At 33.9% G+C, this 21,165-nt stretch overlaps 3 protein-coding genes across 4 annotated transcripts; 1 reads left to right on the top strand and 2 right to left on the bottom strand.

Moving 5' to 3' along the window:
• Nucleotides 1-2,868: 2,868 nt before the first annotated feature.
• Nucleotides 2,869-4,687, bottom strand: LOC131616920 (organic cation/carnitine transporter 3-like). Its single transcript, XM_058888360.1, has one exon. The coding sequence runs from the start codon at nucleotides 4,653-4,655 to the stop codon at nucleotides 3,030-3,032; it is 1,626 nt and encodes a 541-aa protein (XP_058744343.1). The 5' UTR covers nucleotides 4,656-4,687; the 3' UTR covers nucleotides 2,869-3,029.
• Nucleotides 4,688-7,991: 3,304 nt separating this feature from the next.
• LOC131616919 (octanoyltransferase LIP2p, chloroplastic-like) lies at nucleotides 7,992-13,266 on the top strand. Of its 2 annotated transcripts, XR_009288324.1 has the most exons (10): nucleotides 7,992-8,119; nucleotides 8,290-8,359; nucleotides 8,763-8,820; nucleotides 8,911-8,978; nucleotides 9,363-9,429; nucleotides 9,647-9,995; nucleotides 10,101-10,169; nucleotides 10,310-10,682; nucleotides 11,108-12,658; nucleotides 12,971-13,266. XR_009288324.1 is itself a non-coding variant. In XM_058888359.1 (2 exons), the coding sequence occupies exons 1-2, from the start codon at nucleotides 12,547-12,549 to the stop codon at nucleotides 13,231-13,233; spliced, it is 375 nt and encodes a 124-aa protein (XP_058744342.1). In that variant the 5' UTR covers nucleotides 12,517-12,546; the 3' UTR covers nucleotides 13,234-13,266. The 2 variants fall into 2 exon arrangements, 1 of the variants encoding a protein (XP_058744342.1); XM_058888359.1 differs by lacking the exons at nucleotides 7,992-8,119; nucleotides 8,290-8,359; nucleotides 8,763-8,820; ... (3 more) ...; nucleotides 10,101-10,169; nucleotides 10,310-10,682 and having other exon boundaries at nucleotides 12,517-12,658.
• A 5,512-nt stretch (nucleotides 13,267-18,778) lies between these two features.
• On the bottom strand, nucleotides 18,779-19,810 carry LOC131618618 (uncharacterized). Its single transcript, XM_058889801.1, has 3 exons — nucleotides 19,622-19,810; nucleotides 18,899-19,534; nucleotides 18,779-18,811 (listed from the first exon to the last, which is right to left on the bottom strand). The coding sequence occupies exons 1-3, from the start codon at nucleotides 19,808-19,810 to the stop codon at nucleotides 18,779-18,781; spliced, it is 858 nt and encodes a 285-aa protein (XP_058745784.1).
• Between the last annotated feature and the right edge of the window lie 1,355 nt (nucleotides 19,811-21,165).

Genomic DNA, 21,165 nt, shown 5'->3' with positions numbered 1-21,165 from the left:
TTAGCCAACCAAGCATAATAAAGTTCGGGATCCTTCGCTAAAGGAACTGCTCTAAACACTTTGAGAAAATTGGTCATGTAACTTAGGCTAATTTTTTCTAGAACTACAGCGGCTTCAGTCGAAGCACCGTCTACATTAGGGGTTTTAGCTAAGAGTGGATTACCCACTTTGTCTATTTTGTTCTTACTAACTAAGAGCCTAGTGATGTAATAAACAGGGAAGAATTTGTCTTAAAAAGGTTTATTATCGCCAGGTAAAGGACCCATAAAAGCATGAATCTTTTCAGAAAGAAAAAAAGCGATGATTACCTGGGAAGCATAAATGGCACGAGATTTTTCTAGGTTTGGGTCTGGAATGTACTGCTGATTTCCCACTTGTGTAGGACGTTGAAATTGTTAAACAGGTTGAAGAGCGTTTGAAGTTTCCAGTAATGGGTTTTGGACGGTGGAAGACGCCATGAGTGGGTTGCTTCAAGAAATAGAGTTGAAACCTAAAAAGGGGGTTTTGTGTGTGTTTGCGTTCAGGAAAATGAAGAAACAATGATGTGTGAAGAAGAAAGAATCCTGAATGATAAAATCTTGGTATTTAAAGGTTTAGTGAAAACTTTTCAAATTACTTTTAGGTTTTGAATAAAGGGTAATGGGACACGCGTCGGGAGCTGATTCACTCGTCTGGCGGTCGAACAGTTATTAGCCTTACTCCTAGTGTCTAGGAGCAATGATCATAAGTAATGATGAAACGTGGGAACGCACGTTTTGAAGAGACGTTTTTGAAAATGACAAGACATCTTTGAAAGAGAAGTTATAAATGATCGTGAAGTTAGTCAGAGTCTTGGAACTCAAAAAGTATGAGGATATCGAAATCTCATTATAGCAAGAAACACATATTTCTCTCATTTTTTCGAAACAGGCATTTATTGGGGGGCAATTTGTTAGCTGAAGATTTTGATTGTTGAATATGCTTTTTGAAGACTTAAGGTTCGAAAAGAAAATGGCTTTCGATGGCCATTTCCGAGGATGTTATTTATGATGAAGATTCCTAAAATCGAAGCTGAATCGAGATAGGCTATCTTCAAGACTTAAATGGTTTTCTGAAATACAAGAGTACTGAAACTTGAAGTATTTTGCTGCATTCTCACAAAGAGCACATTTCCATGTATCGAAATAGGATTCAGGCGGGAGGTTTTGAATTTCGAATAGTCTGATTAAACCAACAAGGACACATGGCGCCCCAGGGATTCGAAACCCATGCATGTAGGCAACGTGGCATTTCGTTAGCGTAGGTCCGTTAGGGTCGAATAAGTATAAATAAGGGTCTTAGTATCAGGATCCAACGTGTTCATTTTGTACAAATCACTCAAGTATCAAGTGTTAAGAGAAAGAGTTCGCTGAGAAATGTACGTATGACACCAACAATTTAAATATGTTTGTATTTCTATTTACAGAATCGAAATGTCTTTTAATTTTCTTTACTTTTTTGCCTAGTCTTTCTTTTGATTCAAGTATCTTTACTTCTTTCGTCAAGTCGTTACATTCTTGCATTTTATATTCTTGAAACTTACATTCTTTTACATCTTCGTCAAAGTTTCATTTACGTTTGTAACAAATTTACTTTTAGTTGTGTACTTTGTTAGTTTATTTCGCAAGTTATTTATATGTTCATACCACAACCAAGTTTTCGAAGCGAAACGAAAGACCAAGAGAATATGAACCAAATTATCTTGAAAGACAACTCTTTGACTATGTCCTAGGATCAATCTAGTCGATCATGCGAGTAACCAAAGTATATTTATAATTTGGAGGACTAGCGGTTGTTTACCGAAAATCACCGTAAACAATGTGACAATTCTTGGTGATTAAGCATTACCAGAGCCAAGTATGTTACAGAATTTAGAATTACACAACTATGGAAAACACAAATAATGATACTCGCAAAACACATATATTAATGGTAGCACGTGAGTTATTAGGTAGTGTGTGATTGTATTAGGCAGGAACAAAATAACAACACATATAATTTAATTTTTTAAACTATATGACACAATTTTATATAAAAATAATTTTAAAATTAGGAAGGTGAGTAAATACTTTATATTTATGAGTATTTTAAATTCCTAATAATATTTTTCAAAAGTCTTATCTTAATTTAGATAATTTTTATTTTAAATAAAGATAAAAATATAATGGAAGTATATTTTATGATAATATCCTTATTGAATAATAAATTTAATTTTGGTAAAAATCTCCTTTTATGAAATTTTGAAATAATAAGTATAAGTGTATTAGAAAATGATTGAGTACGCTATTTTCTATATACAAGTTTTGAATCTTAAAAGTTTATTAAAATCTGACAAAAGATATCAGTTTTCACCGTGTGTATATATATATATATATATATATATATATATATATATATATATATATATATATATATATATATATATATATATATATATATATATATATATATATATATATATTAGAAAATGATTGAGTACGCTATTTTCTATATAGAAGTTTTGAATCTTAAAAGTTTATTAAAATCTGACAAAAGATATCAGTTTTCACCGTGTGTATATATATATATATATATATATATATATATATATATATATATATATATATATATATATATATATATATATATATATATATATATATATATATATATATATATATATATATATATATATATATATATATATATATATGGGGAATTAGAAAATATATACTGAGAGGTCATACTGTTAAATTGAATTAAATAAATACAAGCTCGTTGTTTAAAACAATTGTTTGATAGCTCATTGAATTAAATTGAATCAAATAAGTTATTAGCAGATGCATTGGATTGGATGTATAATTTGTTACTTGTTAGTGCTCAAATTGCCGGTCTAATAATGATTACTAATACAAATTATATATTCATTATTGTCACACAATGCTTCCTTGAAAAATTCATGAATATTAACTTACATAACTTTAAGCATTCAAAAACCAAAACTTTCATACTTTATGAATTTGCCTCTTTGTTCAAAGCAATATACCACAAGAATTTTTGCCTTTGTTCTCTTCCTCATCCATTGTATCACAAAGTGCTCTCCCTTTTGTCTCGGGCAAGAACACTCCAAACATTCCACCAATACCTATAGATAACCCAAAAACTCCATAACAAAGAAACTTATTCCCTCTACCAGCAGCCACCAATAATGGGCTTAAAGCTCCCCCAAACACCACAGCAAGCCTAGCCATTGACAAAGCTGAATTTCTCACACAAGTTGGGAACAATTCAGTTGTGTAAATGACATAAATACTAAAGGAAGTGCAAGCACTAAAGAATGATACCAACTCAAACCCAATTTCCATCTTGCTCCATAGTTCCCCTTCTATAGTTGACATCACACTACAAACAGCACTTAACATACAAAACATAGGCAATGCAATTCTCCTTCTAAACTTGTCTATGAATAAAAATGTGACCAATGAAGATGGTAGCTCACTCAAGGCATTAAAAGTGACACTCAAGTAAAGATTGAAGGACAAGTTTCCTAGGCCTAGTGGCATACCATAATAGACAACTCCAAGACCAAAACCTATTATCATAATCAACAACAACCTCCTTGATGACCATTTCCTTTGACACAACATTTTGAGGGCATGAAACAAATCCATATTTAAATTACTTTCTTCTTCTTGTGGAGTCATATTGTCTATGGCTAAATGTAAGTTACTTTGAGTGATTGAGGTGATGTATTTTAGTGAAGTTATTGCTTCTTCTTTTTTGCCTCTCACTAGAAGCCACCTAGGTGATTCTTGAACAAAAAATTTCACCAAAATGCAATACAAAATGGTTGGAACTGAAGTCCACAAGTAAATGTTCCTCCATGAAGTGGTTTGGTTTGCATAAGCAATAGCTGGAAGGGACAAGAAGCCTATTGTAAAACAAAAGAAACCAATGACACCAATCTTACCTCGCCATTGTTTTCCGACGAGCTCAGAAGCTAGAACAAGCGAGGAAGTTCCGATTGTGGCGCGGAAGAATCCGGTTATGAATTTGAGAGATGAATAGATCCAAATGTTGGGAGATAATGTGGTGAGTAGAGAGGAAAAAGACATAAAGAGACATGAGAAGAAGAGCATGTTCTTGCGACCAAGTGATGATGAGTCAGCAAGTGTTGACAAGAAAAGCCCACCAACTAAGCAGCCCATGAAGAACATTGAAGCCGGAAAGCCCGTGATGAATGAGCTCTCACACTCTAATGCCCAATCCGATATGATGGACACTTGTGCCGATCCATCCCAGGCCCACGAGCCTCTGGGAAGCTTGCACACATCGTTAAATGACGTGGCCGAGTAACAATCGTTCCAAATCTCACGTGTTGGATCTAATAAACTAGATCCATTATTTGAGATTTGGTGCTCACCAACACAGTGCCACGAGGGTAATGCGTCGGTGAAAACAGTGATGAATGTTTGTTGAGCATCGAAAATCCAAGAAACGGAAATTAGAATAGCTTGGAGGAATTGACACCAATTGATTTCACCAATACACTTTTCTATTGTGGAACCAAGAGAAGGAAGGTGATTATTTGGTGGTGGTGTTTCTGAATCACAACTAGTGTTATTGGTTTGGCTAAGAAGAGGAGTTGAATCGCCCATAAAGATATTATTTTTGTTATTATTTCTTTATGGTGACTATGAAGAGGGAGGGAGTTTATATAGATATATAATAATGATGAATATTCATGCATACACTAGAATCCTCTTGATTGATTCATCGTTGCAATTCAGTTTAATTTAACTTAATATCTATCTATTATTATACTATTCTTTCTTTAATACCAAAAAAGTAATTATACATAGTTGTAATTCATTTAATTTAACTTAATATCTATCTGTTATTATACTATTCTTTCTTTAAAACCAAAAAAAAGTAACTATACATAGTTGTAATTCATTTAACTTTGTAACTAAATATCTATCTATTATTATATTATTTTTTATTTAATATAAAAAAAAGTAATTATACGCATGTTCATAAAAATAAAGATAATTCTATAAGTATATAAAAATAAATGAGGATGGGCATCCACTTGCCATTTTTTCCAGCACACCACATACATTTGTTAAACTTGAGCTAATCTCTAATGACAAGGCTAAGAGTCATATTTTAGCAAACAAACAAATGTTAAAAAGAAAAAAGGGACATTTTTCTAAAACAGAATTTAATTAAGAGACAATAATCAATTTTTAAATTATTACTTTATTGTTAAATTATTATATGATCTGTGATATTTTAAGTAATTTTTCTAAAATGTTCTAAAAGTTGGATATATTTTATAATATTTATTTCAATATGAGATATTTTATATTTTTTCCCAGCAAGGATCACTGAAAATCTGAGCTGGAAGTTTATCCAGCGTCTTTCCCGCGGACAGTATCCACATGAAAATCTGCTCGAAATGATAAAAAATATTATTCAAATGTTTTTTTGGAGTAAATTAGGAATGAACAAAATCTTTCTTTATAATGTTTCTGCAAATTTGCATCCGCAGGAAAATTCTTCTTATGGGAAAAGAATTACAGAAAAATCCTTATAAATTCTTCTTATGGGTTTTTTTAATTTAATAACTAGAATTTCACTTCTTAATAAATAGGATACGCAGGTTAAAACATGCGCTATGCGGCTGATTTCTGTATAATTTTTTCACAAAATTAAATAAAAAAATTTAAAAATAAAAATTATTTGTCATAATTATTTAATATACATCCTAACAGTTGAAAAAAAAAAGGTCATGCTTTATAACTTTTTTGTTGTTTGAAAATGATTAATTGAGAAAACTCGCCACCAAATCCTTATAAATCATGTTATTCAGTATATTAAGAAAAAAACTTGTTATAGTAAAAGATCTTTATTAAAATTAAGGGATTAATTAATATTTTTTAAGTTGTTTATTTTATTTCATTTTTAGACACTCTTTTAAAGAATTTCTACTCGTATTATATATACAAATTCATAATTACTGAATTTGACAGTAATCTAAATAAAGTAAAAAACATAAAATTTATTTTAACAAATATGTTAAGAGATTCATATATATATATATATATATATATATATATATATATATATATATATATATATATATATATATATATATATATATATATATATATATATATATATATATATATATATATATATATAGGGCATATCATATGAAAATGACATATTTATATGAAAATGTGAAAATGAATCTGAACCATTGGATTTTAAAAATGGTGGAGATTATGAGTGAATCTTTTTTTTTTGTTTCTCCTGCATCTTGAGATTCATTCGCATATATATATATATATATATATATATATATATATATATATATATATATATATATATATATATATATATATATATATATATATATATATATATATATATATATATATATATATATATATATATATATATGAGATAGGATCAAATGACACCAAGGTGTCAAAGTTTAATTTGACACCAAATCTCAACCGTTAAAAGAATTGATCTAACGGTGATACTAAATAGCCTATTTTTTAGGAGAAAAATATGCTATGTATTTTTTTATTATTATTTTATTTCATTTAGTATCACCGTTAGATCAATTCTTTTAACGGTTGAGATTTTGGTGTCAAATTAAACTTTGACACCTTGGTGTCATTTGATCCTATCCATATATATATATATATATATATATATATATATATATATATATATATATATATATATATATATATATATATATATATATATATATATCATGTGTACAATATTATATGTTTCATTTTAGTTAATGATTGAGATATTAAAAATATTTTCCAAGATCAAAACTTGTATGGTTCAGTCCATATAGATTTAAAAAATGCATCTTTCATTTTTTTTGGATTAAACATTAATCTCATTGATATATCTAATTTTTTTTATCCTTCTCACATTTTTTACCAATGAGGTTATCAAGACGTGTTACTAATATTCACTACTTGATTTGGACATCTACAATATAAGAAAGTTAATTGCTCTGGAAAATACCGATTTGCCCCCCTGCTTCAATATTGTTCCACGTGGACAACTTAATTGCAAAGCTTCCCAATCTACCTATTCTACCTCATTGAATCACGTTTCTCTCTCATTTTTTCTCTTTCACGTTTCTCTTTCTCTCACTTTTTCTCTTTTTCTCTTTCTCTCTACAGAAGGTGGGGTTGTTCTTCCTCAATCTTCTCCATCTTCCTCTTCCTCAATCTTCTCCATAAACATTCTTCCTCTTATCTCTCTTCCCTCTATTTGTTATTCTCTTTCTCTATCGTTGAGATGAAACTCTGATTTCTGATTATGTAACGATGCACAAAATTAGGGTTTCAAAAATCTTATTTAGCCTAAAAGAAGAAACACAAAATCAGGACTTTGGAGAAATCACTGGTATCCCTTTTTGTATTCTACCATGGTGAGTTCCGATTTCGATTCCGTAACTTATGTGAAAGAACAATCAAAGCATTCATCAGAACAATAGGCTATGGTGATACTGAATACTGAAAAATTGTTTATTTGTGATTCATTTTTATAAAAACGGAATGTTTGTTTATTTGCTGTTATTGTTGTTGTTTTTGTTTTTGGTGGTGTGTTTAGGGAAGCAAAATGAGAAGAACTTGCTGAGTTTAAAGGGTTTGTTTTGTGATGAAGTTCTTACTTTTTGTCATTTTAAAAAGATTGAATCTGATATGAAGCTTTTGATTTTTGATTTTTTTTCTCTGCAGAATTTTGGAGAGTTAGATGAGCTTTCTATTTTTTTATGCCAAATTCTAGAAAAAAATATAATCTTAATCATAAATCACTAAAGTATTTTATAGAAATCTGATGTTACAAGAGGTATAATAAAATTGCAATCTTTTGATATCTTAGTAAAAATTGGTTTCTTTTAATATCAGTAAGCACACCTGTGTCCTTTGATTTGTGAATTTATACTGATTTTTTATTCCTTTCAGCTGAGGATTGTTGAAGCCTAATGTAGTGATTGAAGCATTTCAAGATAGGGATTCTAGGATGAATGTTGTTGTTGCTCAAAATCTCAGCAAGTTCACTAATCCTGAATACGGTAAATGATTCAATATATCATATATTGTTTGAATCACAAGCTATATTGACCAGTCCTGTTTTGCAACTTTTTATACTTTCTATTAGTATAGGCATGTGTTGTTTTATCAATATAATTTGTGCGACATGTCCGATATTATTGTTATTTGCTAATGGTTTTTCTCACCGTAGGTTTTCAAGAACTCTCGGCTGACTTAGTTGAGGCAGCAGCTGCTCACTGCCAGTTAATTGTTGTTTCCAAGTAAGTTTCTACTGAATTTACATGTCATTGCTTGTAATTAATGTGTTGCTGATTTTTACTCTCGCGAGCTTCATGTTCTCTATATACTTCTTATTCGGTTACTTCATGTTCTTTATATACTTCTTATTCGGTTACTTCATCATCAGTTGTTCAGAGTTTGAGAAGTTTGGCTGAATTGACTAGGTTTCAGGTAACGGGTTTAACAATTTTCAAACTTTGTGAACACTGTCATTTGATCATTTGACAGCAATGAGACTTTAGCTACGCTTTTAACTATAAATTATTTTGGAACTATGATCTATAGCCAGTCTTTACTACACGTTATATTTATAACCAGTTTTTAATCACTATTTCTATATTAACTGATCACTATTTCTATATTAACTGAAAGAAAATTCTGCAGGTAGCTACTCGTGGAGGTGGTTTATCAACTATCATTGTTGTTAGTATGGCTGTAACTGGTATAGAAGTCCTTTATTACCATCAATATAGTAAAAATGACTTTGACTTCAGTTATTCTGTCTCAGAGCATAAAACTTGCAGCTTCACAGGTTAGTGGTTCAAAGTTCAACAACTTGAAAAATGAAGCAGGTGCGCCTAAAATGAAGCATGTTCCTAGGTATTGATTTTACCATACTTTCATATTTCATGTTAAATTGGTTTGAATGTTGGTCATCAATAATATTGTTCAATTACAATTAGTCATCGAAGATTCGATTTCGATAGAGTTTTATAGTTAGTTTATTGAGTGATGCTTTTCCACCCCGTATGGTTCTTCTGTTTCGTATAATGTTAAAGTGGTTACATATTGATTGTAAATTAACAATGAATTGTTAATTTGAATCTAATCCGACCGTTATTGGAATAAAATTGTTTACCATTTGATTTGATGTAATTTTGTGATGTTTGTTTCGAACCGGTAATCTACGAGCTACTTGAGAACCTATCACTTATCTTTACATATTTGTTTTCTTAGGTGTATTTGAATCATTCGTGGGTGCAGGTTTACAGCGTCAGTTGCAGGAACCTGTCCACCGTACGATCTCGAGGTTCCACCGTAAATTAAATTGGTAAGTAGAGATCGGTAATATTTCTGTTTAATTTTGCCGAGATATATACTTTAATGAAATCAAGGATTATGAAATGAAGAATTTAATGCTTTGAAGTTATTAATATAAGTTAATATTTGTATTGGCTTCATGAAATAAACTTGCTGACAGTTTCAAAAATCCTTCAAATCATTGTGTTGGTTTGTTTTAATGATGTTTAGTGGCTTTCACTTTTCAGGTTCAATATTTCTTTGTTGGTGTAAAGGTATTGTTCCATCTACTTGGCGATCCTAAAACTCACGACGATACCTCTACCCGTATGAACATTATTGGATGTCACACGATTCTGTTAGAAATATGATGCTCATAGTGCCGGGGTCGTTCTCCTGTTGGCGGCAAAGTGAACGATACTGAACATTCAAGAGAAGTGTCTTCATTAAACCAAACCTGCCCGCTGTCAACATTCATGAAAGTTTGGTTTGAACCTATAACTTCTAAGGTGCATTGTTAGTCTTAAGCTAATCGGTACGTTGGATTGGTGTCGCTTATAGTTGAGCGTTTTCAGAATGTTGTTCGTAATTCGTAAGGTGCGTTTTAAAATTGAGACCGGAAGATCTAACTACCTTATATATTCATAGGATGATTTCGAGTATTGTTTTCTTTTGATATATCACAGTTATTTCTGTCTATAGGTCACTGGCAAGGCATTGATGTTAGCTGAAATCAGAAACTATGTACAGTCTCTTCAGCAAAAAATGAAGGTATGGATAAGATCATATTTCTAACCAGTGATTATAAATAAAATAATCCAACTGATTTCATCATATTTTTGAATTTCTTAACCATTGCAAGAAGTCGAGCACCGAAATTACCTAAACACTAATCCTTAATTATTTTTCAGTTATGCACTTATAGTTTAATTTCTACAACATTTCCAACAGCTGGATGATGAATCATATATGTTTGAACGCCGATCTCAATTGTTGCATCGTCTTAGGCATGTAAATTACTCGAGTATATGAAGTTGCTTCCTAATTTCCCCTCCTTAAAGTTGTCTATTTCAGTTTGATATACAGTTTTTGCTTGGAGGTAGACTTCATTTTGAATAAATACATGTATTTGCTTGCTGTCTTGCGGATGGAGTTAGTAATTTGGAGCTGCCAATTTGGTACAGGGTGATATCAAGACCTGATATGACAAAAACATTAAGCATTAAAGAGAACTTTATGGTAGCATCAATGTTGGGAATGTGTGGAGAATATTCACACTAACAGGTACATATGAGTTGATAATGATTAAAAAAATTAAAGTAAAACAAAACAACTAATATTTTATATTCTATAAGGTAGTAAAGAGTAAAAGTTGTATTAAGTGATGACTATGGCTTCTCAGCTCTCTTATGACAAGTTAAGGTTCTATTACGATTTATATTTTGGTATACTTATGTCAACGCCATAATATAATGTTAGAATTGGTTAATTAAAATTTCGTTTTACTGTGGAAAAAAGAAAAGGGAGAATGTATGAGTATGTTGTTCACGAAAAATAATGGTAATAAATATTTATTGTGCGATCTCATATCGGAATTTAAACTAATCGTCGTTGTTCTTCCATACAATATCTTACTTTAGATACACTATTTAGCATAACTATTTAGTGAAAAGTGGTTCTTCATTAACTTTTTGTTGCTTTTGCTTTAGCTCTGCTGACAATTCAGATCAAAATTGCAACCTTCCGCTCATAGAGTATTCATCTCTTTCAAGTTTCAGCTTCTCCCCCAATCGGTTTGAACCATTCAACCGTTTCTTTTTCTGATTTAAAATATTTGTTATAGCTTTGTTGGTCTATTTAAGTTGTTACTAATATGTTACTATTGCTATTTTACAATTTTGGTATTTGTTTGTTGCTGTTGGATGCTATCTACTGCTATATTGGTATTTATTTGTTGTTGTTGGATGTTGATCTGCTGCTGTTTTGCTGTTTATTTGTTGCTGTTAGAAGCCATTGAATGTCGTCTGTTGCTGTTCCGTTGAATGTCGTATGCTGTTGTTTGTTGCTGTTGGATGTTGTCTCATGCTGTTTTGGTGTTTGCCCGTGTTATTCTGATGCTGTCTCATGCTGTTTTGGTCATATTTTTAATACTTCTTATGCATTATGATGCTATTTTGAATAGATTTGAAGTATATGTTGACAAACTATGAATTTTATATGCATTTTTCTCTTCCTGTGTGCAGGTTCAAGCATCCCACAGTTTCGATTTGAACAAGGCTTATGTTTTTTCTTGATACTTCTCATCAGTATTTTCAATAGCTTATGTTTTTTCTTGAAGCAAATGCGTATCTATTAGAACAATAGCTTATGTTTTTCTCATGAGTATTTTCATATGCGGGAATGGTCTTTTGTCTATCTATTAGAACTCATAATATCGGTTTTCACGTGTCTACAGTAATTTATATGACAGGCCTTTATGGATTGTTCAGTAGCCGTCTAAATCAAGCCCAGATAAGAGTCACGATATCGTCACCGCCATTGAAAATTACAGCCTAAATGACTTTATGACATATATGATATTTTCTGTATGGTTGATACGTTAGGGATACATTGAGGCTGAGCCCTCGTGATCATGCTTACTATCTCGATTACGTCGGAAATGAATTGTGAGGACGATGCCTCCACCCAAAGATAAGTGTGTTTCCTTACAATATATATGTTTTCCATACAACAAAGTTATGCTTACAATATATGTGGCTTTGTGACAATATATCTGTTTGTGTGAAATCTCTATGCTTCACATCCACTTATTGCTGCATTTAAATACTCTGTACTACAAAAAGGTTGTTGGTCATAAAATACTCTTTATGATAGAATAACATTATTTTTTTGTTAAATTGTTTACAACCATGTCTCTTTTCCCCTCTTCATGATTCGATGCAGATCTGGAGGAATGGCCCCTGCTGCTAAATACGGTGGGTTTAGTTTTGGAGGGCCGGGTATGTCTCATAGACAACCTGCTGCTGATAATGGGTCGGGGATCACTAACAATACTAGGTTTGGGTTTTGGAATTTTGTATTGAATTTTAAATGTGTTTTGGGGTTGCAGGTAGTGATGTATCCAATTATCAACCTTAGGAAACACAAGATGGATCTTTATTGGTATCTCAGAAAACTTGAAGAGGTTGTTATTAGTGTTCTGTCTTTAACTTTTTCGATTCATGCTTCTCGTGTGGAAGGTTTAACGCGTGTTTGGGTTGGTAAGTAAGACTCTACAAACTGAATTACTAAATTACTAATTTTCAACAATTTAGGTATTCTAACGAGTTTATGGAAATAAGTTGAAAGTAGCCGATGAGCATGTCATAAGGTGTTAGAGATTAGTATACTGCAACAATTTATCATAATTTTGGAATCTTGATCATAATTGACAATTTAGTATACTGCAACCTGTAGAGATTGTTAGAGATTATTCAATTTGTGTTTGACTTTTTTATGTTTCTAGAAATGCTGAAATTTTAACTGTCCATAATCTGTTTTTACTTATTCTTCATTATATCTTTGTATTTCAGGAAATGAGAAAGTGGCAGCTATATGTATAAGGGTGGCTCAATGGATAACATATCATGGCTTAGCACTTAACGTAACGACGAATTTGAGTCCCTTTAAATGGATCGTCCCTTGTGGAATACGTGGCCGTCAAGTTGGGAGTTTCAAAGGGTTGCTAAGAGAAGCTCAGTCATCATGTAATGATCATGGAACATCTAATTTGCATGGTTTGGATGATGACAGTCTTATTCATATTACTCATAAGTCCTTAATTGAAGAGTTCTAAAAAGTGTTTCAGCTTGAGTACCATAAAACTATTTATGTATCCATGTTGTGTGAAAGTAAGGGAAATGAAGTTATATACCAAAGAAACAGCAAACCTGAGTTTCTTTAATGCACATAGACAATTTATTTAGTATTAATTTTTTTATAGGTGTGTATTAAGGCATGTGATGCCAACAAAACATCATTTATAAATTTGTAAATTAACAGGAATTCCAGTCATGTTAATTTCTAAGACATTCTTAATAAGTAGATTCTCCAATGTATCTGGACCTGCATAGCAATTAAAATTGTATTTTGAATTATGATATTATTTGGTAGGATTGTAATTTCCATGATGAAACCAAGTACTTTATTCGTTTAATTGCTACTTTTTTTTAATGTTTATATGTTTGTATTATACCTTAATCTTAAATTTGTATGAGTGAAATAGAATAGAGAATCACATAGGAAAAATGAGATTTATGGTGGTTCTAAATTTAATAAATGTGTTGAAATTTAAGGAAACATGAGTGAAATGTTTGACCATTGAAAGTGAGACAAACTTACAAATACGCAGAGAAAATAATTTTTAATTAAAGCTTAAACTTTCTTTTTTGTCATTATGCCTCAAATTTTTATTTTTTTTAAATAATCAGACATTTTTCTATATGTTCAATTATTATTTTTTCACGGGTACCCGGTATTTTTCTATACATTCAATTATTATTTTTTCACAAGTACCATATATTTTTTTATACATTCAATTATTATTTTTTCACGGGTACCAGATATTTTTCTATTAAAATATAATCTGAAACAAATGCGCGTCCCGTACCAGAACCCGTGCGAACGCACGGGTTTATTACTAGTTAATATAGAAAGTATTGAGCATTTATCCTATTATTACTATTGAGTAAATGAATATGAAATAGGATCGAAGAATTATTCTCCATTCATTGATGATAAAGAGAGAGTACAGTTGCAGTATATATAACTCCATCACTGAGAAAGTATCAAAACGAAAAATAGGGGCATGAGAAAAATGTGAAGAGTGGCATACCACGTGCTTCATATGAAAAGAAAAATAATAAAACAATACAAACAGAAAATACTAATTATATTGGACCCACAGTATCCGAATAATAATTTGATATCCTTCCTCAAACTGCAGCATGATAAATGTTTATCATGTTAAGTTTGGAGAAGGAGTAATGGAACTTTGGTGGAGGAAGAGCCTTTGTGAGGAAGTCTGCAAGCTGTTCAGAAGATGAGATGGGGAGAAGTTTGAGAATTCCTTTCTGCACTTTCTCACGCACAAGATGACAGTCTATGTCTAAGTGTTTCGTTCTCTCATGAAAAACCGGGTTTGACGCTATGTGAATTGCACTTTGATTATCACAATACAATGCGGGAATCTTGGTGCACAACATATTTAGTTCCTTAAGCAAATACAACAACCACTATATTTCACACGCAGCGGATGATAAGGCTCGATATTCTGCCTCAGACGAGGACTTTGACACAGTGGGTTGTTTCTTCGCCCTCCAGGATATCAAGGATTTTCCTAGAAAGAAGCACTGGCCAGAAATGGAGCGTCGTGTGTCCAAATAACCTGCCCAGTCTGCAATAGAGTAGCCAAGAAGTTGTAATTCAGAATTTATGTCAAAGAAAATACCACGGCCAGGATTTTGCTTGAGATACCTCACCACCCTGCACGCTGCTTTGTAATGTGTTGCAGTAGGTGAGTGCATAAACTGACTCAGCTATTGGGAAGCAAAAGTGATATCTGGCCTTGTTGTGTTCAAGTAAAGAAGCTTGCCAACTAATCTTTTGTGTGAAGAGATGTCCTCAAGAGGTGCTGAATTATCATTATGCAACTTGATTGAGGTGTCGAGAGGAGTGGAAGCCGACTTAGAACCAAGTAAACCAGAATCATTGAGAAGGTCTAGACAGTATTTCCTTTGTGAAATTGTAATTCCAGCCCTTGAATGAGCCACTTCTAATCCAAGGAAATACTTCAACTGCCCAAGATCTTTTATTTTAAAGGAATCATTAAGAATAAGCTTGATTCTCTCAAATTCTTTTAAAGAATTCTCTGCAAGGATCACATTATCTACATATACTAGAAGAGTAGTAAAGGAATTATCTTTGCACGTAGTAAATAAAGAATAGTCAGAAGTGGATTGGGTATAGCCTTCCTTAAGAAGTATGTGAGTTAGCTTTTCGTACCATTTACGACTTGCTTGTTTGAGACCATACAAACTTTTTGTGAATACAAGAACACACTCACAAAGATGTTTTTGATTCATGGCAAACTCCACAAGCAAACAAGCAACAAGGCACCAGCAGAAGAAAGCAAGGAAAAGCAAGTATTGGCCACTCAAGACAAAGCAGATCGACCTGCTCTGCATCTAGGTCGACCCAGTATAAGGAAAACAAGAAGGATTCAGAAAAACAGCAGTCAGGTCGACCTACTCTCAACCCAGGTTGACCTAAAGTGGAGAAATTTACACATCCTTCTGCTAGGTCGACCTACACAACAACTAGGTCGACCGAAACTGAAGAAAAGTCACCAAAACGTATATGAAGAGGATTCTGGTCGACCTACTTCCTTAACAGGTCGACCTAACTGGGAACAAATGTTATTCAAAACAAATGCAGCTCTGTTAGGTCGACCTAAGCACTACAAGAGGTCGACCTAGTTGATCAAAAATGCCAAAATTTCTGGTTTTCTCTGCTCCAACTGATAAGCTCTCATATATATTGTCCAAGGTTCATTATTACAGTTCCTTACACCAACAACTGAAAGATACACAAAGGCTTCTCATCTTCGATCATCGACACAACTCCAACATAACTATACACAATCATTTTTGCGTTGAGGGTTTGCGTTCAAGATCGATAACGTCCATGGAACGGAATTGAAGATTCCTAGTGGGTGAAGATTTGTGGGGTTTTTGGTGAATAAAATCCGAGGGTTTTGTCTTCCAAGGATCGGTGAATCTTGGGAGTTTTTATCAAGAGTTTTCAACAAGGATCCATCTGAGTGTGAAGATTGAAGAACAAGGGTTCAAGGCAATTCAAGACACTGCAGAAAAGGGATCATTTGAAGCTCTTGGGATACCTTGATCTGGCTCAAGATTAAGGGGAAAGAAAATTCAAAGGATCGACAAATTTGGTTTATTGTTTATCGCTTTGTTATTTTCTCTGTATAAACTGCTTTCAACATTAATGGAAGATTTCCCATTTTCAATTTGGAATTGGGGGCAGACGTAGTCGTAGCGAGGACGATCGACGAACTGCCTGAACAAATATTGTGTTCTTGTCGCTTTTATCTTTTCATTTACGTTCTGTTCATATTTGGTTATAATTGCAAATTGATCAACGATTCAAGTGTTAAAATTGTGAATTAAGATTCTGCATAAACATCACAATTCACCACATCTTGAATCACCATCAATTTAAACATTATCACCAAGTGTTTGTCTTTTTGCTTCTTCCATTATCACTGCATTGCAAACCAAAGTTTATCAAATTAGAAGTTAATCGATTTTCTGTTGAGAAACATATTGATTCGATAACATATCATTTCATCGTTAATCTCAATTATCTTGTGGTTTTGTCACATATACGACCCTTGCAATAACGGTCCGGAATAGACGCAAGTCGATTCAGAACCGCTTTCGCTTTAGTTCGAAATAATTCCGAAAAACTCTGTGAGATCTGTTCACCCCCTCTAGATCCTAAGGCCAGCGTCTAACACTTTTCAACAATTTGCATACCTGATGAGGTTTTTCCCCCTGTACACCTTCTGGAACGGTCATATGAACATCCTCCTGAAGGTCTCCATGAAGAAACGCGTTGTTCACATCTAATTTATGGAGGTGCCAGTTCTGAATGGCTGCAATGGCAAGCAAGATCCTGACTGTAGTCAGTTTTGCTACATGCGAAAAAGTGTCGAAAAAATCAAGACCTTCCACTTGATTATAACTTTTGGCAACGAGTCTTGCCTTATACCTCTCAATGGTGCCATATGATTTATACTTGATCTTGTAAACCCACTTGTTACCAATAGGTTTCACTCCATGTGGAAGATCAATGAGAATCCAAGTCCCATTTTTTGTGAAGGGCATCTAATTCGACATTCATAGCTTCTAACCAACAAGGTGAATTTGAAGCCTCTAAATAAGATTGTGGCTCAGTGGTGTGTGTGATAGACATACTAAATGCCTTGTGAGAAGGAGACAAATGTGTAAATGAATGAAAAGAAGAGAGAGGATACAAACTACCTGAAGTGACATGGATAGTTGAGGAACTTGATGGAGTATCACACACATAATCTGACAAATAGGAGGGAGGTTTTCTTTGTCTTACTGGTATAGGTGGGATGAAAGATGGTCTGTCAGAGCTAGGGAACTCATTTTCTTGGGTTGGAACAGGACTTAAAGGTGTAACAGGGTGAGATGGTGGAATTGGATCAGGTTGTGAGGGTTGGTTTGAAGGTAATGGCAAAGAGAAATCAACGGCAGTAGGAAGGTCAGGTTCAATGGCTAAGGGACTAGGTGAGTGGTATTGCCACTGACTGGTGGTATGAGGGGTCTGATAAGGCAAGATGTGCTCATGGAAGGTAGTGTTTCTAGAAATAAAGATATCTCTATTGTGCAGATCATAAAGAATGGCTCCTTTCACTCCAGTTTTGTATCCGAGGAACACACATTTCCTGGCTCTATGATCTAGTTTGGTTCTGCCAGAATGTAGAGTTGAGGCATACACAAGGGAGCCAAATACCTTTAAATAATGAAGGTCAGGAAGGTCATTGTGAAGAAGAAAGTATGGGGACCTGTTTTTGAGAATTTTACTAAGTACCCTATTTATTATGAACACAGCATGAGATACTGCGTAGCTCTAAAAAGGTTTTGGTAATTTGTCTTGAAAAAGGAGAGCCCTTCCTACATTGAGGATATGTTGGTGTTTTCGCTCAACTCTCCCATTTTGTTGGGGAGTTTCAACACAACTAGTGTGATGAATGATTCCTTTAGAAGTGTAGAAATTAGGCATAAGAAATTCAGGTCCGTTATCGGTTCTTACAATTTTAATAGAGTGGTTATGTTGGGTTTCAATTTGTTTGATGAAATTTTTGACAAGTTCCCTTGTTTCACTTTTATGTTTCATCAAAATTATCCATGTATATCTAGTATTATCATCCACAGCAGTAAGAAAATAACTATGGTTACAAACAAATGGAGTTGAAATGGGGCCCCAAATATCAAAGTGAATAAGATCATAAGGCTGTAAAGCATTGTTTATACTAACAGGGAAAGGAGATTTTCTGTGATTAGCAAAATGGAAAATATCACATACAGCCTGTTTATCACTAATAACAAAAGGAAATTGTTCTTTTAGGGCTAACAATCTAGAGTGGGAAAGATGCCCTAGTCTAAAGTGCCACAAAGCACTATGTGGTATGCGGAGAGTGTTTATGGTTGAGATGGGCTCCTTGTTTGTCATGATAAGGTAGTATAATTCATCAAGTAGTGATGAGCATGTGTGGTGACTGGACCCTGAATCTATGATCCAAGAGCCAAGATTTGTGTTGTGACCTGAAGAATGAAAACAAGATACACTATGAACAGAAATTTTACCTGGATAATCAGTTGGTGTAAGACCAGCTAAGGGAATGAGCGAACCTGATTAGAGGCAACATTTCCAAGTTGTTGATTGAGACCAGAACTTTGAAGTAGATTGATAATATTCTCATACTGCTCATGGGACAAAGAAGGGGTATTACTGTTGCTGTCATGCCTGGCATCAGAAACAACAAATGTGCTGCCTTCACTTGGATTACCATGGGAACTAGAAGAGGTAGACCGCTGCAAATGGGGAGGTAAGCCATGCTTCTTGTAACAAGTGTCAATGGTGTGGCCAGTCCTATTGCAATGGGTGCAGATACGAGGTTTGGGCTTGGTGGGGAATCTTCCAGTTCTCTGATTGGATTTCTTTATCTCAGAGATGTTGATGATGGCCTTAGAGTCATCAGAAACAGTGGGAATCTGTCGCTCATGTTGAAGTATCATGGAGAAGATTTTGTTGATGGGTGGCAAGGGGTCAAGTAGAAGAATCTGAGATTTCACGACTCCAAAATAGTCATTGAGACCAGTAATAAAACGCATCGAATGGAGAAGTTGATGGTTCCTGCGAGCTGTGCGCATAGCCTCACACCCACATTTGACACGACATGTACAAGTAGGAACAGGCATGTTGATCTCAAGTTCTTCCCAAAGAATTTTAAGTTCAGATAAGAATTCAGTTACCGTTCGAGAGTCCTGCCGGAGTTAATAAATCTCTTACTGAAGGTTAGAAATTCGAACTAGATCCCCTTGTGAAAATCGATCCTTCAAATCGAGCCAAACATTAGCAGCGTTTTCCATGAAAACAATTGACTGCCTGATGGAAGGATCGACGAAATTTATTATCCAGGAATGAATAAGCATATTGCATCGGTTCCAAGGACGATACAGCGGATCAAAAGGATCGGTCGCCATGGGAATGGAACCATCGAAAAACTCAAATTTCATCTTAGCACCAAGGGCGCGACGCATAGTGTAACACCCCATACATAACTGACTAGTATATTATGCATGAAACGTTAAATATTGATACTGAGTACATACAAAAGCTTTAGATATAGAAAGATCCATATTGAGTACAACATGAAATTCTACTAGGAATAGCAAAACATGTGTCTTTAATGGATCTGCACAGCAGAAAATGAGATCTGACGAGGTCTCCGAGCCATCATCACTTCCAAGTCTTCAGTCCAAACCTGCTACTGACCAAACGCTACTAAACTGCACCTGAAAAAATATAAGTTGATTGGGGTGAGATTACTAAATCTCAGTGAGTCCTCCTATCCTATGGGTCCTCTCGGATCTATAGGGTACATGCATTAAAACCGAATCCACCATTGTTCGGTGTTTATCCTAACATCCGATACAAGTATGGAGAAAACAAGGAATCGTCCACCATAGGACTCATAATGAAAATATACAATTATATAAGCAACCAAGTATGCAAACCCGCATCCATATACGGGGAATCTAGAAACGCGTTAATGCCTCGACTAGGTTATAAAACACACCCTTGATGAATCACGCCCATGCCTATTGTCAAGAGACTTGTACAAGCACACCGCAAGATGATTAGACGGGTTCGCGCAAGCCTAAATGGCCGCGAGATGACTTTAGCCTAATTGGCGTCATTGTCCCATTAACCATCTTCACGCACGTGTGTTAACGCCGAGTACAATACGCCATCTTGACACATGGGTCCATCGGGCGAAAGCCTAGTGATGTAACCTACATGGCACCACTAGAGATGGTTTACCTGTTATGCATAGGCCTACTTAGCCGCATAACGCCACCATACCGAGCACGCAAGTGTGTTAATGCCAAGTGGGAAAATGCCTCAAGACCCTCATAAGCACACTACAATGGTAGCTCAGGTGTGAGTCCAAGATCACATGATCGGGGCTGTCCCATTGATCACAAAGCCCGGGACATAACGCAACCTAGCCCCGACCCGTTTCGATTCAAGCATACACACATATCAAGCGCCAAAACACGCAAGCACACAATCCCAATTGTTTAACCTAAACAACGGGCATTAATAGAATGTTCATATCTCATCACAATATATCATTCACATTTTAGCATAACATAGCAATTAAGTGCAATGAGATTAATTCATTCTAATCATGCATAATTCACATATTAAAATTACCACATCCATGACCATATATAACATTAGCATGTTTAAATACCAATTAAACAAGTCTCACATGACTAAGGAGACATCCGGTTCCCTTTACGGAACGAAACTGTTCTCGGGGAAAATAGCTACATACAATTTCACTCGACAAGACACACTAAGTGGTGTTAAAATATAATTAAATCAA

Source organism: Vicia villosa, linkage group LG7, assembly GCF_029867415.1.
Source record: "Vicia villosa cultivar HV-30 ecotype Madison, WI linkage group LG7, Vvil1.0, whole genome shotgun sequence".
Lineage (NCBI taxonomy): Eukaryota > Viridiplantae > Streptophyta > Magnoliopsida > Fabales > Fabaceae > Vicia > Vicia villosa.
This window is presented reverse-complemented; position numbering and strand designations above follow the sequence as displayed.